Genomic DNA, 25,579 nt, shown 5'->3' with positions numbered 1-25,579 from the left:
CAAAGAAAATAAACAACACAATACTGATGTTTTAACTTAGGAAAAGTTCAGAAATCAATATTTAGTGGAATAACCCTGATTTTCAATCACAGCTTTCATTCATGAAATTTGGTGGCGGATCGGTGATGATTTGGGGGTGCTTCAGCAAGGCTGGTATTGGGCAGATTTGTCTTTGTGAAGGCCGCATGAATCAAGCCACGTAGAAAACTTGCTTCCTTCTGCTCTGACAATGCTCCCCAATTCTGAGGATTGGTTTTTCCAGCAGGACAATGCTCCATTCCACACAATCAAGGTGTGGATGGAGGACCACCAGATCAAGACGCTGTCATGGCCAGCCCAATCTCCAGACCTGAACCCCGTTGGAAACCTCTGGAATGTGATCAAGAGGAAGATGGATGGTCACAAGCCATTAAACAAAGCCGAGCTGCTTGAATGTTTGTGCCAGGAGTGGCATAAAGTCAGCCAACATCAATGTGAAAGACTGGTGGAGAGCATGCCAAGATGCATGGAAGCTGTGATTAAACATCTGTGTTATTCCACCAAATATTGATTTCTGAATTCTTCCTAATTTAAAACATTAGTATTGTGTTTATTTTCTTTGCATTATTCGAGGTCTGACAACACTGCATCTTTTTTTGTTATTTTGACCAGTTGTCATTTTCTGCAAATAAATGCTCTAAATGACAATATATTTATTTGGAATTTGGGAGAAATGTTGTCATTTCCGTTACAGCCTTATTCTAAAATGTATTAAATTGTTTGCTTTTTCTCGTCAATCTACACACAATACCACATAATGACAAAGCAAACAAAAATATGAAATGTTTGCAAAATGTGTAAACAACTTAAATAACACATATGACATCACAGTTTTCAGACCCTTTACTCAGTACTTTGTTAAAGCACCTTTAGCAACAATTATAGCATCGAGTCTTCTTGGGTATGACGCTACAAGTATAGCACACCTGCATTTGTAGAGTTTCTCCCATTCTTCTCTGAAGATCCTCTCGAGCTCTGTCAGGTTGGATGGGGAGCGTCGCTGTACAGCTATTTTCAAGTCTCTCCAGAGATGTTCGATTGGGTTCAAGTCCTGGCTCTGGCTGGGCCACTCAAGGACATTCAGAGGCTTGTCCCGAAGCCACTCCTGTGTTGTCTTGGCTGTGTGCTTAGGATAGTTATTCTGTTGGAAGGTGAACCTTCGCCCCAGTCTGAGGTCCTGAGTGCTCTGGAGCAGGTTTTCATCAAGGAACTCTCTGTACTTTGCTCCGTTCATCTTTCCCTCGATCCTGACTAGTCACCCAGTCCCTCCTGCTGATAAACATCCCCACAGCATGATGCTTCCACCACCATCCCTCACGCTTTGGCATTCAGACCAAAGAGTTCAATCTTGGTTTCATAAGACCAGAGAATCTTGTTTCTCATGGTCTGAGAGTCCTTTAGGTGCCTTTTGGCAAACACCAAGTGGGCTGTCATGTGCCTTTTACTGAGGAGTGGCTTCCGTCTGGCCACTCTACCATAAATGCTTGATTGGTGGAGTGCTGCAGAGATGGTTGTCCTTCTGGAAGGTTCTCCCATCTCCAAAGAGGAGCTCTGGACCTCTGTCAGTGACCATTGGGTTCTTTGTCACCTCCCTGACCAAGGCACTTCTCCCCCGATTACTCAGTTTGGCCGGGCGGCCATCTTTAGGAAGAGTCTCGGTGGTTCCAAACTTCTGTCATTTAAAAATGATGGAGGACACTGTGTTCTTGAGGACCTTCAATGCTGCAGACATTTTTTGGTACCTTTCCCCAGAACTGTGTTTCGACACAATCCTGTCTTGGAGCTCTACGGACAATTCCTTGGACCTCATGGCTTGGTTTATGCTCTAACATGTGTTGTCAACTGTGGGACCTTATATAGACAGCTGTGTGCCTTTCCAAATTGTGTCCAATCAATTGAATTTATAATAGGTGGACTCCAATCAAGTTGTAGACACATCTCAAGTGGAAACAGGATGCACCTGAGCTCAATTTCGAGTTTCATCGCAACTGGTCTGAATACTTATGTAAATAAAAATGTCTAAAAACCTGTTTTCGCTTTGTCATTATGGGGTAGTGTGTGTGCAGATTGATGAGAAGAAAACAAATATTTACTACATTTTAGAATAGGACTGAAACGTAAATATGGTATTTTTATTGTCATTATGGGGTATTGTTTGTAGATTGATGAGGGGAAAAAAATATTTAATTCATTTTAGAATAAGGTTGTAACGTAACAAAATGTGGAAAAAGTCAGGAGTTCTGAATATTTTCCGAATGCACTGTATTTACAGTACCAGTCAAACCTACTCATTCAAGGGTTTTTCTTTATTTTTACTATTTTCTACATTGCATAATAATAGTGAAGACATCAAGACTATGACATAACACATGTAGTAACCAAAAAAGTGTTAAACAAATCAAAATATATTTTATATTTGAGATTCTTCAAAGTAGCCACCCTTTGTGTTGATGACAGCTTTGAACACTCTTGGCATTTTCTCAACAGCTTTACCTGGGATGCTTTTCCAACGGTCTTGAAGGAGTTCCCACATATGCTGAGCACTTGTTGGCTGCTTTTCCTTCCTTTGGTCCAACTCATCTCAAACCATCTCAATTGGGTTGAGGTCGGGTGATTGTGGAGCCCAGGTCAGCTGATGCAGCACTCCATCACTCTCCGTCTTGGTCAAATAGCCCTTACACAGCCTGGAGGTATGTTTTGAGTCATTGTCCTCTTGAAAAACAAATGATAGTCCCACTAAGCGCAAACCAGATGGGATGGTGTATTGCTGCAGAATGCTGTGTTAGCCATGCTGGTAAAGTGTGCCTTGAATTCAGAGTTGCAAAGAAAAAGACATATCTCAGACTGGCAAATAAACAGAAAAGATTAAGATGGGCAAAAGAACACAGGCACTGGACAGAATAACTTTGCCTTGAAGGCCAGCATCCCAGAGTCGCCTCTTCGCTGTTGACGTTGAGACGGGTGTTTTACGGTTTCTATTTAATGAAGCTGCCAGTTGAGGACTTGTGAGGCGTCTATTTCGCGAACTAGACACTCTAATGTACTTGTCCTCTTGCTCAGTTGTGCACCGGGGCCTCCCAATCCTCTTTCTATTCTGGTTAGAGCCAGCTTGCTCTTATAATCTCTACCCGGCACAACCAGAAGAGGACTGGCCACCCCTCAGAGCCTGATTCCTCTCTAGGTTTCTTCCTAGATTCCTGCCTTTCTAGGGACTTTTTCCCTAGCCAACATGCTTCTACATCTACATTGCTTGCTGTTTGGGTTTTAAGGTAGGTTTCTGTAGAAGTTGAAAATAAAAGAGAGCTGCACACTCTAGGAGCTCAGATGCAAAAATTTAATTTCCAACGTTTAATTTAATTACCAAATCTAAATGATTTCTTTATTCAGACGAAAGGTACTGCTATGGGATCCCCCATGGCTCCTAACTATGCTAATTTGTATGTGGGTTACATGGAGAAACAGTCTATTTTCAATCCTCTCAAAAATGTTTTCTTGCCTCACATCATTATTTGGAAATGGTATGTTGATGATATTTGTGTTCTGTGGAGGGGTGATGCAAAACAGCTCCAGGCGTTCCATGCTTTTCTTAACTCCTGTTCTGAGCATCTGAGATTTACTATGAAATCTGATACACGTCAAAATCAGTTTTCTTGATCTTCTGATGAAGATAATGTTCTATACACTGATCTTTACAGGAAGCCTACTGATCGTAACAGTTTGTTAAGGGCTGATAGTTGTCACCCACTTCCCTTGAAAAATAGTTTGCCCTGAAGCCAATTCTGTCAAATCAAAAGAATTTGCAAAAAACAATCAGATTTCAACAGAAATATGGCTGAGATGCAAAGAAAGTTCAAGGAGAGGGGCTACAAAAATGATCAGATTAATATTGCAATTGAGAAAATTCTAAACGAAACGAGACATGACCTTTCAAAAAAACGCATTCTTGCGTTCTAACTACCCGCTATTCAAAGTGCTCTGAACAAATTAAGGGAATTGTTCACAAACATTGGCACATCCTAAAATCCGATGATAGTCTCGGTAATGTGTTTTCGGACCTTCCCTTGGTCGTATTCTCGCGGGGCAGAAATCTCAGAGACCAATTGGTAAACTCTGATTTACCACCCCAAGATATTCCTGAACAACGTCTATTTGCGCCCCTACTGGATGGAAATTACAAATGTAATGGCTGTGCTCAATGCAATGGCACTTATAAATGTAGATCCTTCAAACACCCACAAACAGGGAAATCGATCCCAATCAAAGGTGTTATTACGTACTCCACTAAGACAGTTATTTATCTTATAACTTGTCCGTAAAAATTATGTAGGTAAAACAAACGCGAATTAAAAGTACGTATCTCAGAGCATCGTAGCACCATTAGGTGTAAAAACTTTACTTATCCGGTTGCGGCCCACTTCTTGGAGGCAGGCCACTCGATTTCGTCTCTGCGTTATATTGGCATCGAACATGTCACCCTCCCTAGGAGAGGGGGTCACCTTGATAATGTATTGTTAAAACGAGAGGCTGCCTGGATCTTTAATTTAAAGACCCTTGCGCCCTTCAGTCTCAATGTAGACTGATCTGAAGCCATTCTTGTGATTATTGTGACTTTGCCATTGTAATTGTTTGTAAGCTTGTGTAGTCAAATTAATCTATGATTGTATGTTATCCATTTGTTTGTATGCTGTTCTTTATATGACAGTTTAATATTTGATTATTAACCAATGATATTAGGCCACTCTTGGCCATGATTACAGACACCTGTGTCTTTTGACACTATATAAACGAGTCATCCCGCAGTGTTTGTGATTATACCCTGATGAAGACAGCTTGGCTGTCGAAACGTTGGTAATTAAATTATTGCATCTGAGCTCCTAGAGTGTGCGGCTCTCTTTTATTTTCAAGTTTTCTACTCCGCTAGCCAGCACCTCGTCTTAATAGGTGTGCGTTTCTTTTTCTTCTAGGTTTCTGTATAAGCACATTGTGACATCTGCTGATGTAAAAAAAGCTATATAAATAAATGTGATTGATTGATCGATTAAAGAATTCTAGATTAAAATCAAAATAATTTCTAATTTGTGTTCCTTGTTTGTGTAACCTCCAGTAACGGAGGTCTCGAATAATTTATTGTGTAAACCCAGACCCAGGGCCAATCTGTCAGTCATCACAGCTCAGGTTAGCAGTGACACGAATTAGGTCAGATTTGACCCCCACCGGGTGTGTGTGACCTGTGTTAGTGTCTCATGTCTTTGCCGTGGTGTCAGGTTTCCATGTCCCCCTGTCAGTCTCAGGTGAGTATGGGCTCAGTGTTCCTCACACCACCACCCTGGAGGCCACAGCCCAATCAGCTTTGATCCCGCCCCACTGCCTCTGGAAGTAAATGGGTTCTAATCCCCAGAGAGCCCTATAAAACACAGAGGAATGCCTGGCACACAGGAGACCATTCAAGCAGGGATTTCACAGAAAGCAGCTCAGTCTCATGCGACCATTACCCCGCTGTGCGTGCGTGTCCGTGCGTGCGTGCGTGCGTGTCCGTGCGTGTGTGCGTGCATACATGTATATACTGAAGAAAAATATAAATGCAACATGCAACATTTTAAATATTTTACTGAGTTACCATTCACATGAATGGGACTCCAGTCTAAGGCACTGTATCTCAGTGCTAGAGGCGTCACTACAGACCCTGCTTCGATTCCTGTAACAATTGTCTTCCTCTTCTGATGAGGAATAGGATGGATCGGACGAAAGTGCAGCGTGGTACGTATTCATAATCATTTTAATAAAGATGAATACTGAACAAAGACAACAACCTGACAAACAAACAGTTCTGTAAGGTGCAACAAAAACACTAAACAGAAAATAACTACCCACAACCCATAGTGGGAGAACAGGCTTCCTAAGTATGGTTCTCAATCAGAGACAACGATTGCAAGCTGCCTCTGATTGGGAACCATACCAGGCCAAACACAAAGAAATAGAAAACATAGAACACAAAACATAGAATGCCCACCCCAACTCACGCCCTGACCAAACTAAAATAGAGACATAAAAAAGGAACGAAGGTCACGACGTGACAATTCCAGGCTGTAACACAACCGGCCTTGATTGGGAGTCCCATAAGGCGGCGCATAATTGGCGTTGTCCAGGTTTGGCTGGGGTAGGCTGTCATTGTAAATAAGAATTTGTTCTTAACTGACTTGCCTAGTTATATAAAGGTTAAATTAATTAATTAAAAAATATATAAGGAAATCAGTCAATTGAAATAAATTCATTAGGCTCTAATCTATGGATTTCACATGACTGGGAATACTGATATGCATATTTTGGTCACAGATACCTTTAAAGAAGGTAGGGGCATGGATCACAAAACCAGTCAGTATCTGGTGTGACCACCTCATGAAGCGCGACACATCTCTTTCGCATACAGTTGATCATTCTGTTGATTGTGGCCTGTGGAATGTTATTCTTCTCCTCTTCAATGGCTGTGTGAAGATGCTGGATATTGTCGGGAACTGGAACACGCTGTAGTACACGTCGATCCAAAACATGATGAGTATGCAGGCCATGGAAGAACTGGGACGTGTGTACAGATCGTTGTGATATCAGGCTGTGCATTATCATGCTGAAACATGAGGTGATGGCGGCGGCTGAATGGCACGACAATGGACCTCAGGATCTCATCACTGTATATCTGTGCATTCAAGTTGCCATCGATAAAATGTAATTGTGTTCATTGTCCGTAGCTTATGCCTGCCCATAACATAACCCCACCGCTACCATGGGGCACTCTGTTCACAATGTTGACATCAGCCACACAACGCCATACACGTGGTCTGCGGCTGTGAGGCCAGTTGGACGTACTGCAAAATTCTCTGGCAACAGCTCTGGTGGACATTTGTGCAGTTAGCATGCCTTTTGCGCACTCCCTTACAATATGAGACATCAGTGGCATTGTGCTGTGTGACAAAACTGCACATTTTAGAGTGGCCTTTTATTGTCATGTTGCATTTATATTTATGTTCAGTATATGAGTGCCAGTACCAGATCACTGTGCAGGGGTATGAGGTTTTTGAGGTATATATGTACATGAAGGCAGGGTAAAGTGACTAGGCATCAGGATAATAAAAAGGGTTTTGTGTGAGACTGTCAGTGAAGTGAGTGTGTATATCACGGTTTCCCAACTGTCGGGCCAGATTTGGCCAGAATGGTTCCCACAGTGGTGTCAAGTTGGCTGGATGTCCTTTGGGTGGTGGATATTTATCAGTGGAGGCTGCTGGTTTCAATGTGGTTGATACCATTCCATTGACTCCATTCCAGCCATTATTATACATACTCTGAGTGTACAAAACATCTTTCAATGACAAACTGACCAGGTGAATCCAGGTTATGATCCCTTATTGATGTCACCTGTTAAATCCACTTCAATCAGTGTAGATGGAGGGGAGCAGACAGGTTCACAAAGGATTTTTAAGCTTTGAAACAATTGAGACATGCATTGTATATGTGTGTCATTCAGAGGGTGAATGGGCAAGACATGAGATTTAAGAGATTTAAGTGCCTTTGAACAGGGTATGGTAACCGGTGCCAGGCACACTGGTTTGTGTCAAGAACTGCAATGCTGCTCGTTTAATCACGATCAACAGTTTCACATGCGTATCAATGGTCCACCACCCAAAGTGGCACAGCGGTCTAAGGCATTGCATTTCAGTGCTAGAGGCGGCACTAGAGACCCTGGTTCGATCCCAGGCTGTATCACAACCGGCCGTGATCAGGAGTCCCATAGGGCGGCGCACAACTAGTCCAGCGTCATCCGGGTTAGGGGAAGGTTTAGCCGAGGTAGACCGTTATTGTGAATAAGAATTTGTTCTAAATTGTTCTTAACTGACTTGTCTAGTTAAATAAAGGTTAAATAAATAATAAATAAAAGGGACATTCAGCCAACTTGACAACTGTAGGAAGTATTGGAGTCAACCCTTTCGACACCTTGCAGAGTCCATGCCCCGACAAATTGAGGCTTTTCTGAGAGCAAAGGATGTGTAGTCCTGTGAGTGTGCATAGTCAGTGCAAGATACGATTCGTGCAGATAGTCTGGGTAATAATGAACTATTTAGCGTTCTTATGGCTATTTATCAGTCTTCTGGCTTGAGAGTAGAAGCTGTCTCAGAGCCTGTTGGTCTGAGAGCCGATGCTCCGGAGTCGTGTGCCGGACGGGGGCAGAGGGAACAGTCTATGGCTTGGGTGGCTGGAGTCTTTGGCAATTTTTCGGGCCTGACACCGCCTGATATAGAAGTCCTGAATGGCAGGGAACTCGGCCCCAGTGATGTACTGGGCTGTCCGCACCACCCCCTGTAGCACTTTGTGGTCGAGGGTGGTGCATTTGCCATACCAAGCGATGATTCAGCCAGTCAAGATGCTCTCGATGGTGCAGCTGTATAACTATTTAAGGATCTGAGGGCCAATGCTAAATCTTTTCAGCCTCCTGAGGGGGAAGTGGCACTGTCGTGCCCTCTTTACGACTGTGCAGATGTGTGTGGACCATGTTATGTCCTTAGTGATGTGGATGCCATGGGCTCCACTACATCCCTGTGGATGTGGATGGGGGTGTGCTCTCCCCTCTTTCTCCTGTAACCCACCATCAGCTCCTGCTATTCTTCATATTATCTAGTGGAAGAGACATACTGTTCTTTTAGATGTAGCTATTATGCACTAAGGTTTTACAGTCGGCCCAAATCGACTGTGACGTTTTTATATGTGAAGAATATATAGGCTATCTAAATCAAGGCCTCTGAGACCCAGCTATCTGTCCGCTGTAGTCTGTGTCTCTGTGAGTCAGGACCACAACAAAGATCTTCTACTGTTAACATAATTACTGGCTGCCTTACTGCCTGGCTGCCTGGCCCGCAGACACTGTAACCATCCAGTCTTCCATGTCTGTCTTCCATAGCCACAACCTCTGCTAGGAAACCAGAGGACCCAGAGTGTAGAGCTGTATACACAGATGGACCATAAGTGCTATTGTACATGTCAGTGTGGTGCCATCTCTGCCTGAATACTTGGGAAACTTATACATCAGCATTATGTCTGGAACTACTGATGCATAGCACTGAATTTACAATAACACAATGAATATAAACCAGGAAGTACTGTGTACCTAGCACTCTTTCCGGGCACTCTCCCTCTGCTCTGTACAAGTGTAACGGCTTTCCTCTTCCTCTTCTGAGGAGGAGTAGCAAGGATCGGACCAATACGCAGCGTGGTAACTGTTCGTCTTAGTTTTTTTAATAAGAATAATGAACACTGAACAAAACAATAAACGACCACGTGAAAAAAACTAAACTGAAACAGTTCCGTGTGGAACAAAACACAAAACACTTACCCCCCCCCCCGCCCCCCCCCCCCCCATTGTGCCTGTCTCTGCTGCTTGGCCCCCCTCAATGTCCCTGTTTCTGCTGCTTGGCCCCCCCTCGCCGTGCCTGTCTCTGCTGCTTGGCCCCCCTCAATGTGCCTGTTTTTGCTGCTTGGCCCCCCTCAATGTGCCTGTCCCTGCTGCTTGGCCCCCCTCAATGTGCCTGTCCCTGGTGCTTGGCCCCACCTCACCGTGCCTGTCTCTGCTGCTTGGCCCCCCTCAATGTGCCTGTCTCTTGCTGCTTGGCCCCCCTCAATGTGCCTGTCCCTGCTGCTTGGCCCCCCTCACCGTTCCTGTCTCTGCTGCTTGGCCCCCCTCAATGTGCCTGTCTCTGCTGCTTGGCCCCCCTCAATGTGCCTGTCCCTGCTGCTTGGCCCCACCTCACCGTGCCTGTCTCTGCTGCTTGGCCCCCCTCACCATGCCTGTCTCTGCTGCTTGGCCCCCCCCTTACTGTGCCTGTCTCTGCTGCTTGGCCCCCTTCAATGTTCATGTCTCTGCTGCTTGGCCCCCCTCAATGTGCCTGTCCCTGCTGCTTGGCCCCCCTCAATGTGCCTGTCCCTGCTGCTTGGCCCCCCTCAATGTGCCTGTCCCTGCTGCTTGGCCCCCTCTCAACGCGCCTGTCTCTGCTGCTTGGCCCCCCCTCACTGCGCCTGTCCCTGCTGCTTGGCCACTCCTCACCGCGCCTGTCCCTGGTGCTTGGCCCCCCCTCACCGTGCCTGTCCCTGCTGCTTGGCCCCCCCTCACCGCGCCTGTCTCTGCTGATTGGCCCCCCTCAACGCGCCTGTCTCTGCTGCTTGGCCCCCCTCACCGCGCCTGTCCCTGCTGCTTGGCCCCCCCTCACCGCGCCTGTCTCTGCTGCTTGGCCCCCCTCAACGCGCCTGTCTCTGCTGCTTGGCCCCCCTCAACGCGCCTGTCTCTGCTGCTTGGCCCCCCCTCACCGTGCCTGTCCCTAGTGCTTGGCCCCCCCTCACCGCGCCTGTCTCTGCTGCTTGGCCCCCCTCAACGCGCCTGTCTCTGCTGCTTGGCCCCCCCTCACTGCGCCTGTCCCTGCTGCTTGGCCCCCCCTCACTGCGCCTGTCCCTGCTGCTTGGCCCCCCCTCACCGCGCCTGTTATTTAACCTTTGTTTAACTAGGTAAGTCAGTTATTAAGAACAAATTGAAAAGACAAAAGCCCCTGCAGCGGGGATGGGGGCCTGGGATTAAAAATATACCACATAAATATAGGACAAAACACACATATCTACAAGAGAGATAACACTACATAAAGAGAGAACTAAGACAACAACATAGCAAGGCAGAAACACAACATAACAACAACATGGTAGCAGTAAGGAAGGTTTATGGTTTGCTTTTGGAGCAGAATATCACAGAGAGGGGAGTTGGAATAGCTACGTCTGGCAACCGCAGCCTGGCTTGGGGAGCTGTGCAGTCACTCTCATATAGTCAGTCAATGCATTAAAGCAAAACCTTTGTTTTTCGTTGCCATGGATACAGTTGCGCTGTTGTCATAGGGGGCTCTTGATTTTTGCTGGTTATTTGGGTGGGTGGTGACGGGAGGGGAAGCTGGAAGTGTTTTAAGCCTTTTATTAATAAGCCTTGCCCTCATCTGCTCTCACGGACAGATCAGCTCTCTCTGTAAGGAAAACACAGTGCTATGGGCTGATGGAGCAACACCAGGCCCCAGAGCTATAACAAGTGATCTGGGTTTTACTGTGGCATATAAACTATGTGTGTTGGAGTCGGCTTGTCCTTCAAACATTTAGGCCACAGCGTGTACTCCCACAGAACCTTCTGTATATAGCATTCGACATGGGGCAGGATGTTTAGCTGCATGGCTGGACTGGGCTGCTTTATGCTTGACTGGCGTTGTGGGCAGAGTGGGCTAATTTGAATGTGTCCCAAATGGCACCCTATTCCCTATATAGTGCACTAATTTTGGTCAAAAGTAGTGCATTACATAGGGGCCCTGGTCAAAGTAGTGTACTAAATATGGAATAGGGTGCCATTTGGGACTCAGCCCATGTCACCCCCAGGGTAATGAGCAAGGCCAGAGTACAGAATTCACTGGCCAAGATTAGGGTTCTTACCTGGGTTTAAGATCAGTGTTCTTACCTGGGTTTAAGATCAGTGTTCTTACCTGGGGTTAAGATCAGGGTTCTTACCTGGGTTTAAGATCAGTGTTTTTACCTGAGTTTAAGATCAGTGTTCTTACCTGGGTTTAAGATCAGTGTTCTTACCTGGGGTTAAGATCAGTGTTCTTACCTGGGGTTAAGATCAGTGTTCTTACCTGGGGTTAAGATCAGTGTTCTTACCTAGGGTTAAGATCAGTGTTCTTACCTGGGTTTAAGATCAGTGTTCTTACCTGGGTTTAAGATCAGAGTTCTTACCTGGGTTTAAGATCAGTGTTCTTACCTGGGATAAGATCAGGGTTCTTAGAATAATAGCTACAAACTTTCCTTTTCTCACAGTTTTCAAAAATGTTCAAGCCAAGAGTGCAATACACTACATGCCTCTTAAGGCACTTCTAATAACTGTGTGTATATTTACTATGTATTGTCAAATTTAGCTAATCAATTCCTCAGTGGGTGTGATTTTGTTTTAGAATTTATGCATCGTGAGCATGGACTTCATATCTGTTAGGAGTGTGTATTGGAGGCAAAGTCAGGTGCAGGAGAGCAGAGTGTAGTGAACAGGCGCACCATTTATTCCGCTCACAAAATGTATGAACATATTAGAGATACATATTTCCCTCAGATTACAAAGACCCACAAATAATTTGAAAACAAAGAATTTTTATAAATTCCGCACAAAGTATCATAAGATGTGCCCAAACACAGAACATAGACAAAAAGTAATGCGCGTAACAATATCCACAATTCCAAAATACACGTAACACAGACAATCTTACACAAAGACATGATGGGGAACAGAGGAATAAATACATACGGATTGATTGGGGAATGAAAACCAGATGTGAAGGGAACAAGACAAAACAAATGGATACATGAAAAATGGAGCGGCGATGGCTAGAAAGCTGGTGATGTCGACCTCCGAACGCTGCTCGAACAAGGAGAGGAGCCGACTTCGGCGGAAGTCGTGACAATATCTCATTGCGAAGTATTAATACATAGTAATGCATAGTAATGCACAGGATCGGAGCTGCTCTGTACTTGCTGTGTCCAACCTCAGTGAGCAGGGAAAGGCTGTGGCTATATGTGTCTGTGTATGTGGTTTTATCTGTGGCCGTGTATGTGGTTATATCTGTGGCTGTGTCAGTGGTTATATCTGTGGTTACATCTGTGGTTATATCTGTGGTTATATGTGTGGCTGTGGCTGTGTCTGTGGTTATATCAACGGCTGTGTCTGTGGTTATATCTGTGGTTATATATGTGGCTGTGTCTGTGGTTATAGCTGTGGCTGTGTCTGTGGTTATATCTGTGGTTATATTTCAGCTCACTGGTCACCATAGCAGCAACATCCGTAGCACGCGCTCCAGCAGGTATATTTCACTGGTCACCCCCAAAGCCACTCCTCCTTTGGCTGCCTTTCCTTCCAGTTCTCTGCTGCCAATGACTGGAACAAATTGCAAAAATCACTGAAGCTGGAGTCTTGTATCTCCCTCACTAACTTTAAGCACCAGCTGTCAGAGCAGCTTACCGATCATTGCACCTGTACATAGCCCATCTGTAAATAGCCCACCCAACTACCTCAACCCATATTGTTTTTTGTTTTTTGCTCCTTTGCACCCCAATATCTCTACTTGCACATTCATCATCTGCACATCTATCACTCCAGTGTTTAATTGTTAAATTGTAATTATTTCGCCACTATGGCCTATTTATTGGCTTACCTCCCTAATCTTACTACATTTGCACACACTGTATGTAGACTTTTCTGTTGTGTTATTGACTGTACGTTTGCTTATCCCATGTGTAACTCTGTGTTGTTGTTCGTGTCGCACTGCTTTGCTCTATCTTGGCCAGGTCGCAGTTGTAAATGAGAACTTGTTCTCAACTGGCCTATCTGGTTAAATAAAAGTGAAATATATTTATATATTTTTAAATATATATATCTGTGTCTGTGGTTATATCTGTGGCTATGGAGATGGTGTGTGTATGGAAATAATTAGGCAGGCCGATTCCTGGACCCAGTTATTTTTGGAACACTTGTTTGTTGAGCCGTTTGTGGCTGTGTGTTGGCTGAGAGGACGGGGTTTTAATTGCTGTGCTGTGTCAGGACAAGAAGGGAGGATGTCACAGACGGTCCCTCCCTGTCACTCTAAACACACAACAGAGGATAGTGTGGTTTCACCCAGGCACTGTCAGTAGTACAATGCTCCTGGTTTTAATGGTCTCCCTGGTGACCATTCAAGGGGAATGAGGAGAGGGGGAGGAGGAGGGAGGGAGGGAATGCTAAGACACATCACAGGACAATACTCTTCTTGGGTTCAGAGAGAGAGAGAGAGACATTTCCTCAGAGAGAGATGTACATTTCCTCAGTGAAAACAATGTACTGAGCAAATGTCAAATTGGCGTTTTACTAACTTATCGTACAACAAACCGCATATTCATCCTGCACACCCTAATTTGACAAACAAACAAACCAAAACAAAGGCAAAATCTTGTCATGCTTTGTTGATTTCAAAAAAGATTTTGACTCAATTTGCCATGAGGGTCTGCTATACAAATTGATGGAAAGCGGTGTTGGTGGGAAAACATACAACATTATAAATCCATGTACACAAACAACAAGTGTGCATTTAAAATTGGCAAAAAACACATTTCTTTCCATAAGGCCATCGGGTGAGACAGGTATGCAGCTTCAGCCCCACCCTCTTCAACGTATATATCAACGAATTGGCAAATTAGAACTAGAACAGGCTGCAGCACCCGGCCTCACCCTACTAGAATCTGAAGTCAAATGTCTACTGTTTGCTGATGATCTTGTGCTTCTGTCCTTGACCAAGGAAGGCATACAGCAGCACCTAGATCTTCTGCACAGATTAATTCAGACCTGGGCCCTGACAGTAAATCTCAGTAAGACAAAAAATAATGGTGTTCCAAAAAAGGTCCAGTTGCCAGGACCACTAATACAAATTCCATGTAGACACCGTTGCCATAGAGCAGACTAAAATGATACATACTTCGGCCTAAACATCAGCACCACAGGTAACTTTCACATGGCTGTGAACGATCTGAGAGACAAGGAGAGACAATTCGACATCCCAATTAGGATCTGGCTAAAAATACTTGAATCGGTTATAGAACCCATTGTCCTTTATGGCTGCGAGGTCTGAGGTCCGCTCACCAACCAAGAATTCACAAAATGGGACAAACCAAATTGAGACTCTACATGCAGAATTCTGCAAAAACATCCTCAAATATCAAAAATATATCAACATCCAGAAAAGAGCCGTTAAATTCTACAACCACCTAAAAGGAAGCGATTCCCAAACCTTCCATTACAAACCCATCATCTACAGAGAGATGAACCTGGAGAAGAGTCCCCTAAGCAAGCTGGTCCTGGGGCTCTGTTCACAAACACTAACAGACCCCACAGAGCCCCAGGAGAGCAACAGCAACACAAGCAGACCCAACCAAGTCATGAGAAGACAAAAAGATAATTACTTGACACATTGGATAGAATTTACCAAAAAAACAGAGCAAACTGGAATGCTATTTGGCCCTAAATAGAGAGTACACAGTGGCAAAATATCTGACCACTGTGACTGACCCAAAATTAAGGAAAGCTTAGACTACGGACTCAGTGAGAATAGCCTTGCTATTGAGAGAGGCCATTGTAGGCAGACCTGGTTCTCAAGAGAAGACAGGCTGTGTGCACACTGCTCACAAAATGTATGAACATATTAGAGATACATATTTCCCTCAGATTACAAAGACCCACAAATAATTTGAAAACAAAGAATTTTTATAAATTCCCATATGAATTGGGTGAAATATCACAATGTGTCATCACAGCAGCAAGATTTGTGACCTTTTGCCACAAGAAAAGGGCAACAACAAACACCATTGTAAATACAACCCATAATTATGTTTATTTATTTTCCCTTTTCTACTTCTACCATTTGCACATTGTTATAACACTGTACATAGACATAATATGACATTTGAAATCTCTCTATTCCTCTGAAACTTTTGTGAGTGTAATGTTACTGTTAATAGTTTTTATTGTTGATTTAACATATGTGTCCTATGCCAATATATCTTTTTGAATTTAATTGAGAGAGGAGGGAGAGGGTGATGAGGGAGGCGTCTGCATGCAGGTCAGCTGGGGTCACGAGACGGGGGCATGAAAGGAAGGAGATTTTATAGTTTTCCAATGTTTTTGTGTCTGTCTTAATAAAAAGTGATGTTGGGATTTGGTAACGTCAGCCTTTGCCTCACGTATTTATTGGACATCTGTTACTTTCAAGCGGAGGAAATGTTTAAAAAGCGTAGAGCGAATTTGTGGTGCAGCCCATCCCAACCGCACACCGTCTCAAACGCAGCATGCTTCATTTCCCCAGATGTGCCTGCTGCTAATGTTTGCCACTTTACACAGACCACAGCGTTGTTTGTTTTCGCGGCACCAAGATAATTGTTTCCATTGTGCCGTACACTAACAATCCCTATGTTTTGGGGGATGAAGGGGAGAGCATTGTCTTATTATGTTTCTACTTTTAAACTCCACGTTTTTAAACCATGTTTAGCCTTGCATTTTCACATCTGTTTGTTGGAATATACGATTCCAGAATAGTTGTATTTCCTGTGGCTTGCTCTGTGAACACACCCAGTTGTTGTTGTTGTGGGCATCCAGACATCATGTTGGTAAGATGAAACTTACTGAGAGGACTGGCAGAGTGCTGAAGCAGATAAGAGAAAAAAAAGAAAGGGATATTTTGGAGAGAGAAATAAAGTGGTCAGGCAGCAAGAGAGGGAGGTACTGTAGTTAGTATACTCAAAGGTCAGAGGGAAAGTGAGGGGAGAGAGAGATTATGAAACAGCTCATGGTTTCTGTATTCACTATTATAGTCATTATTATTTATGAGAGCGCCTTGGAGCGATTCTCAGCAGTGAAAACTGTCAGGGGGGCCAGAGGACTGCACTCCAGTGTAGGTAACCACAGACCAGGCAGTTGGGAAATAATAACCAGAGGGTCAGAGAGGAGTGGAAGGAGAAGTGGGAGGGGAGCGAAATTAAGTTAAAGGCTGTCCATAGCAACCAGTCAGTCGGACAGGGTCCCAGTAGGAGCAGATGTAAATGTTCTAGACAGACAGATGAACAGACAAACAGGCAGGCAGGCAGATAGACACCAGTGCAGCATACAGCCAGGCCAGGCTCTACTCTGTAGTTGTAGACTGCTGCCTGCCAGGGAGAAGGTTGGGGGGGCAACCAGGCTCCACAGAGCCATCTGGGACCCTGCCCCTGCCATCAGCCTCACCACAGGTATGGGAGAGAGAGGGAGGGAGAGGGAGAGGGGGCAGGAGAGAGGAAGAGAGGGGGCAGAAAGAGCAGCCCCTGTCTGGGAAGAGGAGGCGGGAGATTAGAGGTCCGTCTGCGTGCACATCTGGATGGAATAGATGAGCTGACAGGGCTGACAGACCAGCACTACACTACTGTAGGAACTTGTGTGTATGTGCGTGTGCACAGGAGCTTGTGCGCGTGTATGGATGCGTGTGTGTGTTTGTGTGTTTGGCTGTGCTCCATATTATGGGACAGCTTGGGCATGGGCTGCTTTAGGGTTAGTGCCACCCTGCTGAGTCTGTATGTCTACTCTGTAGAGGCCAGGTGAAGGTAAACTCAGCGATATGACGTAGGTGCATAAAGTAAACAGCATAGTGGGTCAATTTCTGCAATAACTAAGAGTGTTGAAGTGCGAGGCTAAACTCCCCACTGTTTTGGTCCCGTACTAATCTCTCGTGGACAGATTCATGTGTAAATGGAAAGTGACAACTTTTCAAGATTTTCTACTTCTGGGTGACCGAGATTAGTCCCACACCTACCACGCTCTAACAGCATCGAAGTGAACCCATACACATGCGCAGACACTGTGTGTGACAGTGTGGGAGTGAAGTCTTGCATCTCACTTATCGCAATTTCTGCAGTGGTACTCGTGGCAATGTAATTTAGCTGAGTCTACCTTTATCATCTTAACTGGAATCAGAACACACAGGTGTGTTCTAGAACAAGAGGAAAGCATTAGAATGAAGTCAGTAACTGCAACCACACAAGTTCCAACACTCCATTGAGTGGCCAGGCGAAGTGTTTGTTAAAGATCCCAGGCAGTTTTAGTCTGTTCTCAGACCCATTAGCGATGGAGTTATGAAGGTCTAGACTAGTGGAGGTGGAGGGGGGGGGGGGGGGGGGGGGGGGGGTCTGGAGGCCAGGGATCTCCTGTCTGACTGTCTGGTCTGCCTGACGGCCTGCTGGTGTTGACTGATGAAGTGAGATGTGTCTGTAGGAGGCGAGAACCCCTCCCTGACCCCCCCACCACTCCACCCCTCACCTCAGGGTCCTAAAGGCCACGTCTGGTTTCAGTTGCAGTTTGGCTGGCCCAACACCTCTGCAGCAGGTCTGCTCACAACAACAGCCTTAGCAGTGTGTGTTTGTGTGTGTAGCCAAATATGTGTGAGTGTCCGTGGAAAGACTCTCTGAGCTTAACCTACCCTTATAGTGAATTCTGGAGATAGTCCATGTTGGCCCAAGGACCCCCCCTTCCCCTTCCCCATACAACTGCCCCTAATTACAGAGTCCCACAGGAACCCAGCGGGCACTGCAGTGTGAGAAGAAATTGTGGGCCTCACCACTGCAGGCTGAGGTGGGGGGTCACTGGAGAGTGGCAGTTCATGATGTAGGCCACCCCTCCCTCTCAGCCAATCACCTAATTAAAGCAAAGCTGGAATCCTGGGAAAGCACTATAAACGCTGGGGTGCAGGGCAGTTTGGGGTTGGCCCACTGAAGATGAGTCTCGGGTTGGTCACAGTGACGATAACATGGTCCCAACGCAATTTGGGAGATGGAAGCCATGTGTAGAGAGAGAGCGAGAGAGAGAGAGAGAGAGAGAGAGAGAGAGAGAGAGAGAGAGAGAGAGAGAGAGAGAGAGAGAGAGAGAGAGAGAGAGAGAGAGAGAGAGAGAGAGAGAGAGAGAGAACTGGAGGAGCATCACCCAAATTTGTTATCATCTACAGATGCATCCAAATCTTTGTCCACATGCACCAGTGGTCTTTAGTCTTCATGAAGGCTTCAACAGCAGCGTGACAGATAAAAACTCCCTGGCCTGGCTGGTCAGCAGCACCCGGTCACTCTCTGAGCAGACAGAGATGGATCAGATCAGGACGATTCCTCCCCTCCTCAGCCCGGCCCAGCCCTGTGTTGACTGGATGGTCTGTGTCCACAGCTGCTCGCCGCTCCCTCAGACCCCATACCTCCTTCTGGGAACCTCTGGCTCTGAGCTAAACCAGTCTTATGAAACTCAAGCTAAAGGAGGAGGAGGAGAAGGTGTAGCCAGAGCCCCAGTCCCCTCTAACAAGGTTCTGACCTGTGCTGTGGTAAAATCACATAGTTTCAATGTACACCTCGTTGTTGATTAAACTCCATCAAGGCCACCACTGAGACGAGATGTGTGTGAGCTTGCATATAATCACCCTCCCACCATTACTGACCATATGTATTGAGAAACAAAGAGACATTTTAGCCATAGAAATACCTCTAGAAGACAGGCCTTCCTAGCACGAGGGCTGTCTGTCTGCACATGGCTATGTCTTTTGCATATCAAAGAGAGAATAAATAAACCAGGGCAAATAATGAGCTAAGGAGAGGGAGCCTAGAGTGAGTTGGAGCGTTAATGGGCTCTGTAAAGAAAAGAAGGAGGAAATGTGCTCTCTGGGCAGGCTAGGCTGGCTGGGCTGGCTGCAGAATGGTCTGGTTTATTTTCACTGGGAAAGTAACACTGGAGGACTGAACTTGGACCATTAAACACAAATACACACACAAATACACACACAAATACACACACACACACACACACACACACACACACACACACACACACACACACACACACACACACACACACACACACACACACACACACACACACACACACACGTTTGTTGTACTATCCTTAAGGGGACCAAAACATGTATTCCCTAAACCTTAACCTTAACCCTTAATGTACACTAGCGTTCAAAAGAGCGGGGTCATTTAGAGATGTCCTTGTTTTTGAAAGAAAAGCTTATTTTTTGTCCATTAAAATAACATCAAATTGATCAGAAATACAGTGTAGACATTGTTAATGTTGTAAATGACTATTGTAGCTGGAAACTGCTGATTTTGATTGGAATATCTACATAGGCGTACAGAGGCCCATTATCAGCAACCATCACTCCTGTGTTCTCTTTGGCACGTTGTGTTAGCTAATCCAAGTTTATTGTTATTATTTATTTATTTATTTATTTTTCACCCCCCTTTTTCTCCCCAATTTTCATAGTATCCAATTGGTAGTAGATACAGTCTTGTCTCATCGCTGCAACTCCATTATGGACTCGGGAGAGGCAAAGGTCAAGAGCCATGTGTCCTCTGAAACACAACCCAACCAAGCCGCACTGCTTCTTGACACAATGCCCATCCAACCCGGAAGCCAGCCGCACCAATGTGTCAGAGGAAACACCATACAACTGAAGACCGTGTCAGTGTGCACTGCGCCTAGCCCGCCACAGGAGTCGCTAGTGCACGATGAGACAAGGATATCCCTGCCGGCCAGACCCTCCCTAACCCAGACGATGCTGGGCCAATTGTGCACCGCCCCGTGGGCCTCCCGGTCGCGGCCGGCTGTGACAGAGCCTGGACTCAAACCAGAATCTCTAGTGGCACAGCTAGCACTGCGATGTAGTCCCTTAGATCACTGCCCCACTCGGGAGGCCAAAAGTTAATCATTTTAAAAGGCTAATTGATCATTAGAAAAACCCTTTTGTAAGCACAGCTTAAAACTGTTGTTCTGATTAAAGAAGCAATAAAACTGGCCTTCTTTAGACTAGTTGAGTGTCTGGAGCATCAGCATTTGTGGGTTCGATTACAGGCTCAAAACTTTCTTCTGAAACTCATCAGTCTATTCTTGTTCTGAGAAATGAAGGCTATTCCATGCGAAAAATTGCCAAGAAACTGAAGATCTCGTACAACGCTGTGTACTACTCCCTTCACAGAACAGAGCAAACTGGTTCTAACCAGAATAGAAAGAGGAGTGGAAGGTCTCGGTGCACAACTGAGCAAGAGGACAAGTACATTAGAGTGTCTAGTTTGAGAAACAGACGCCTCACAAGTCCCTATCAATGTCTACACTGTATTTCGGATTAATTTGATGATATTTTAATGGACAAAACATTTTATTTTCTTTCAAAAACAAGGACATTTCTAAGTGACCCCAAACTTTTGAACGGTAGTGTATATGTATATTTATATTTCAGACTTTTTCTGGATTATGTGTGTATCGTTTTTTTATATTGCTAGGTATTACTACATTTCACTACACCTGCGATAACATATGCAAATCTGTGTACACGACCAATAAACATTGATTTAATATGACACACACACACACACACACACACACACACACACACACACACACACACACACACACACACACACACACACACACACACACACACACACACACACACACACACACACACACAAGCCTGCTGGTTGGTGAGATGGCTCCCAGCCCCCTCTCCCTGTGACTGTGTGCTGTCAGGGGCCTCCCCCGGACTGCCATGGAGGGCCCTCAGGGGCTGCTTAAAGGGTGTTGGAGGGAGTTATTTTGATAACCACAGTCACAGGGGGGGAAGGCGTTATGCTCCTACTGCCAGTACTGACACATACACACACACACACACACACACACACACACACACACACACACACACACACACACACACACACACACACATATGTCAGTGGAGGCTGTTGAGGGGAGGACGGCTCATAATGGCCGGAACGGAGCAAATGGAATGGCATCAACCACCTGGAAACCATGTGTTTGGTGTATTTATACTGTTCCAATGATTCCACTCCAGTCATTACCACGAGCCTGTTCTCCCCAATAAAGGTGCCACCAACCTCCTGTGACACACACACTCAGAGCTGTGGATAATTGTATAACACTAATGAGATTTTAATTAACCCTGACACAGCAGTGGTGTGACCTTCACCCCTCTCCCTCTGTCTCCTGAGAGAGTTTCACCAGGCAGGCCAGGCCAGTGGGGAGGAAATGACTTGTCAGTGTTTGTAAACAGTGGAAAACTCCCCCTTGTGCTGTGCTCTGTGTCCTGTCCTGTCCTGTCAGCCACAGAGCCTGGAACCAGACACAGAGCTGATGTCAGGACAACCTCTCCTCTCTCCACAGGGGTCTCTTCTAATGAAGAGCTCTGATTCAAACCTTGATTGGGGCCCAGAGCATCACAGGGTCAAGGGTCAAATGCACTCAGGCAAGTCTCTCTGACCCCCCCACCCCCCCCCTTTAGCCGAGAGAGAGAGAGAGAGAGAGAGAGAGAGAGAGAGAGAGAGAGAGAGAGAGAGAGAGAGAGAGAGAGACCAGTCACAAGCCCCGACATTGTTACTCTTGGCCCAGATGAATAGATCACACTCAGCACATCCAAGTCAACACACACTGCTTCACAGACACTGTCTATGGGAATATAGGAAATAAGTTGACTTGTTATCCTGTGATTTCTCAAACTTGAGACATGGACAGGCAGAGTGAATGAAAGAGAGAGTGAGAGAATGGAAGTTGGGGTGTGTGGGGGATGGTTGTCTGAGTGCCAGAGCCAGCTGAACGTTTTATACAATGTGTTTAAGTGTGGGAGGGTGGATCTTGGCACGTGAATGGTCTATAATCTAAAGAGAAAATAAGTGCTGTCTGTCAGAAAGGGAGTCTGGGTTAGAGGTGCCCAGTGCGTTCTGGAGCAGGGGTATATTATCAATTCCGAGCCTATTTGAAATCCGACACTGTCATCAATATTACCTGGTCTCCATAGGACATCTCCATTGAGTCCCGCCCCACCCCACCCCTACCATACGCACACACACACCCTCACATAGACAGGCAGACAGACGGACATGGAGCAGAATGAAGACTGTGTTATTTCCCCACTCGAAGTTCGCCGCTAATTTTGCATTCTTACTGAAATGGAAGGTAGGGCTTTTAGCAGTACATCTTTACACATTTCTCAGAACATACCATTGATTTACAGTCTCAGCTTGAACCTTGTTTCATTTCCACATGTGCTAGTAGTAGCCCACTGAGAAAGCCTTTCAACCCAAAACATAGAAAATCAAATCCACAAAGATTGAGGGCAAGTGTCTGGAGCAGGACCCATTTACACTGTTAATTTCCCTTTCTCCTTCTCTCTCTTTATGGGCACTAACTCTTTCTGTTGTGCTCTCTTTTGTCCTCTTTTGCTTTCTCCCACTGAACTCTGAACAGAACATGAACTCATTGTACTGTATTTCTGTCTGTGCTGTCACTGACGAGCATCAGTAGCACATAATATATATTACAGTAAGTGTGGCTGACTGTGTGAATGACAGAGAGAGATTGAGTGAGCTCAGGCAGAGCTCAGGCAGTGTTGGCCAGTGGTTTGCAGTGTGTTTGGCTCCAGCTGACTCTGAGAAGAGGTGTTGGCTGGCGTCTAACGAGGTGCTGAACCCAGACTCTTGTTTGTGTCCGCAGAACCTGGGTCATACAGACACAACAACACTAACACACACAGAGGAGACAGTGTGGAACTCCTCAAAGGTCTGCCCATTTAAAACATCCCCAACCCGCAGGAACACAAACTCCCACAGGCGAGATAGAACAGAGCACTTAGAGCTGAAACTGTTTTTATATTCAATCAAATCATACCAACACGAAAGCAGTTTGGCCAAGTGTAGCTTTTGTTGTGTGTGAATATGATACAATTGCAGTGTACAAATCATTTGATCACTCTTTTGTTGCTGAGAATCTTTCTGCACAGCAGGAAATGCAAACTTGTAGTGTATTCAAGGTATAAAAAGGCTTCTAAAGTTTGTAATTTTCCCTTTAAAATGCCAGACTTGATTTGCCCTAAGAAAAATGTATCCATTAATTATAATCCACATAATAATTCACATTTCCTGTTGTTGCAGGATTATTTCCTTGCTGTAGCAAACTGACTTAAATTAAGATCCTACTTCTGTAGGATGTTTACAGTATGGTATTTGGTATTTTATCAGATAAAAGTCACGCCTGCTCTAGCATTATCATCCCTCTTTCTATCCATTCCTCCATCCGTCCATCCCTCTCCCTTGTGTTCCTCACCTGCTAGCCCACCCTGACAGTGGTGTTGGTGAGGTCACCTGGTAGAGAGAAGCTCCCAGTCTCCTTGCAGTCACAGGACGCTAGATAGTTTTTGTCCAGGGCTTTCAGAGCAGAACTCTCTCATGCAGTCCAACTAGCCTGCCACTGTGCTTCATCATAATCAGAATGACAAATCATGTGAATAAAAATAATGGAATTAAAAAAGAATACTGAATTGACAAGGGAACTGAGCATTCTGAAATTGAGTGAAAATACTTTGTGGGAGGGTTGGTATTTTCTTGTTGATGTGGACTGATTGTGCTGTTGTCTGGAAGCCTCACTGCTTATAAGGGCCATTTGCATGACTGACTTAGTGCATCATAACGGAATGACGACTGTATGAACTCACTGTGTGGTCTACTGAAATGACTCCTCTTCAACCTCCCCTTCCTCTTCTGCTACAGAGTCAGGAAACCAGCTGGTGGCTCAGGAGGCGGTGAGGAAGCCGTCCACTCTCCGCCGACCTCCTGCCTCTGCCCGCACAGAAGCAGGAACAGGGGAGCAGCTCTCTACCAGTAAGAACCAGGACCCTAACACTCTCTCATACTGTACTATGACACCTGGAACCATATTTCTCTTTTAAATATCATCAGATTCAGAACACCTGGGATCCAATTTATCTCCTTTACAATGTTTTGCTTTAACACTCAGGCCCCATGTTTCTCATATTCATTGAAGTACATTTTTGGAAGTGCTTTTTGCAGATATCGACACTTGTAGTATTTTTTTCTTTGTCTGTTCTCCAGATTGCCTCAACTGTAGTCGATTCACAGCCCTGACAGACAGACTCCGCTCACTGGAGGAAAAGGTACAGTCATGGACTCCTCTACTGAAAACTGTGCTGCAGCGAGAGGCTACAGTCTCTGATCATGAGTCCATTTGAAAGGCATTGGCATTTCTCTGATAGATGAAAACACACATCACACTACAATAAATTCTAAGTATTTTATCTGTATTGTCTTTTTCGTTATGTGTCGGACCCCAGTAAGACTAGCTGTCGGCACTGGTGTCGGATAATGGGGATCCTAATGAAAATGTAAATTAAAACATCTCTTCAAATTTCTCTCTTCCCTATTTTATCCAATAGGTCCAAGTGCTGTCCTCTCCTGGCTCCACTTCTCACCGCCACCTACAGGGTGAAGAAGGAACGGCACCGGAGTCTTCCTCACAGACAGGGGCTCCACAAACCAAAGGAGCCCCTGGCGAGCAGGGATCCGTAGGTACGTACAAGTCTCCTATACACATGTATGGGCAGGTTTTAGGAACAACCATGTATTCCTACTGATTTGAGTGAAGTGGGTTATGTTTGATAATTTCTTAGAAAATCACTCTGCACGACTCTCTTCGTGTGCTGTAATTCGTTCTAAATTGCATCTCAAACAGCTCTCCTCCCCAATATCATATTTCTTCTGTCGCTAAAAGAGAGACGTGCACACACGCAGGCACGCACGCAAACACACACACACACACACACACACACACACACACACACACACACACACACACACACACACACACACACACACACACACACACACACACACACACACACACACACACACACACACACACACTAATTTCCAGTTGTCTGCGCTGCTCTCTTTCAGGGTTCTGTTGTGTGGAAAGTGAACACTTCAGGGCATGAAAGCCCTCTCCTTCCCTGGAGCTCAGCCCAGCGTTGGCTGCAGCTAGAAAGATAGAGTGTTCTGCTGGTGCACTTTCAAAAGGCTTTTCAATAGTGTATCAACTTCCATCCAA

At 45.3% G+C, this 25,579-nt stretch overlaps 1 protein-coding gene across 2 annotated transcripts in view; it reads left to right on the top strand.

Moving 5' to 3' along the window:
- Positions 1-25,579, top strand: part of LOC139390178 (EMI domain-containing protein 1-like) — a 100,178-nt gene that overhangs the window by 46,708 nt on the left and 27,891 nt on the right. For both annotated transcript variants that reach the window (XM_071137423.1, XM_071137424.1), the window contains exons 4-6: positions 24,226-24,336; positions 24,568-24,629; positions 24,909-25,041. In XM_071137423.1, coding sequence (XP_070993524.1) covers positions 24,226-24,336; positions 24,568-24,629; positions 24,909-25,041 — 306 coding nt within the window. The remainder of the gene's footprint in view (positions 1-24,225; positions 24,337-24,567; positions 24,630-24,908; positions 25,042-25,579) is intronic.

Source organism: Oncorhynchus clarkii, chromosome 30, assembly GCF_045791955.1.
Source record: "Oncorhynchus clarkii lewisi isolate Uvic-CL-2024 chromosome 30, UVic_Ocla_1.0, whole genome shotgun sequence".
NCBI classification, from domain to species: domain Eukaryota; kingdom Metazoa; phylum Chordata; class Actinopteri; order Salmoniformes; family Salmonidae; genus Oncorhynchus; species Oncorhynchus clarkii.
The sequence above is the reverse complement of the archived record's forward strand: the minus strand, read 5'-3'. Positions and strand labels throughout refer to the sequence as shown.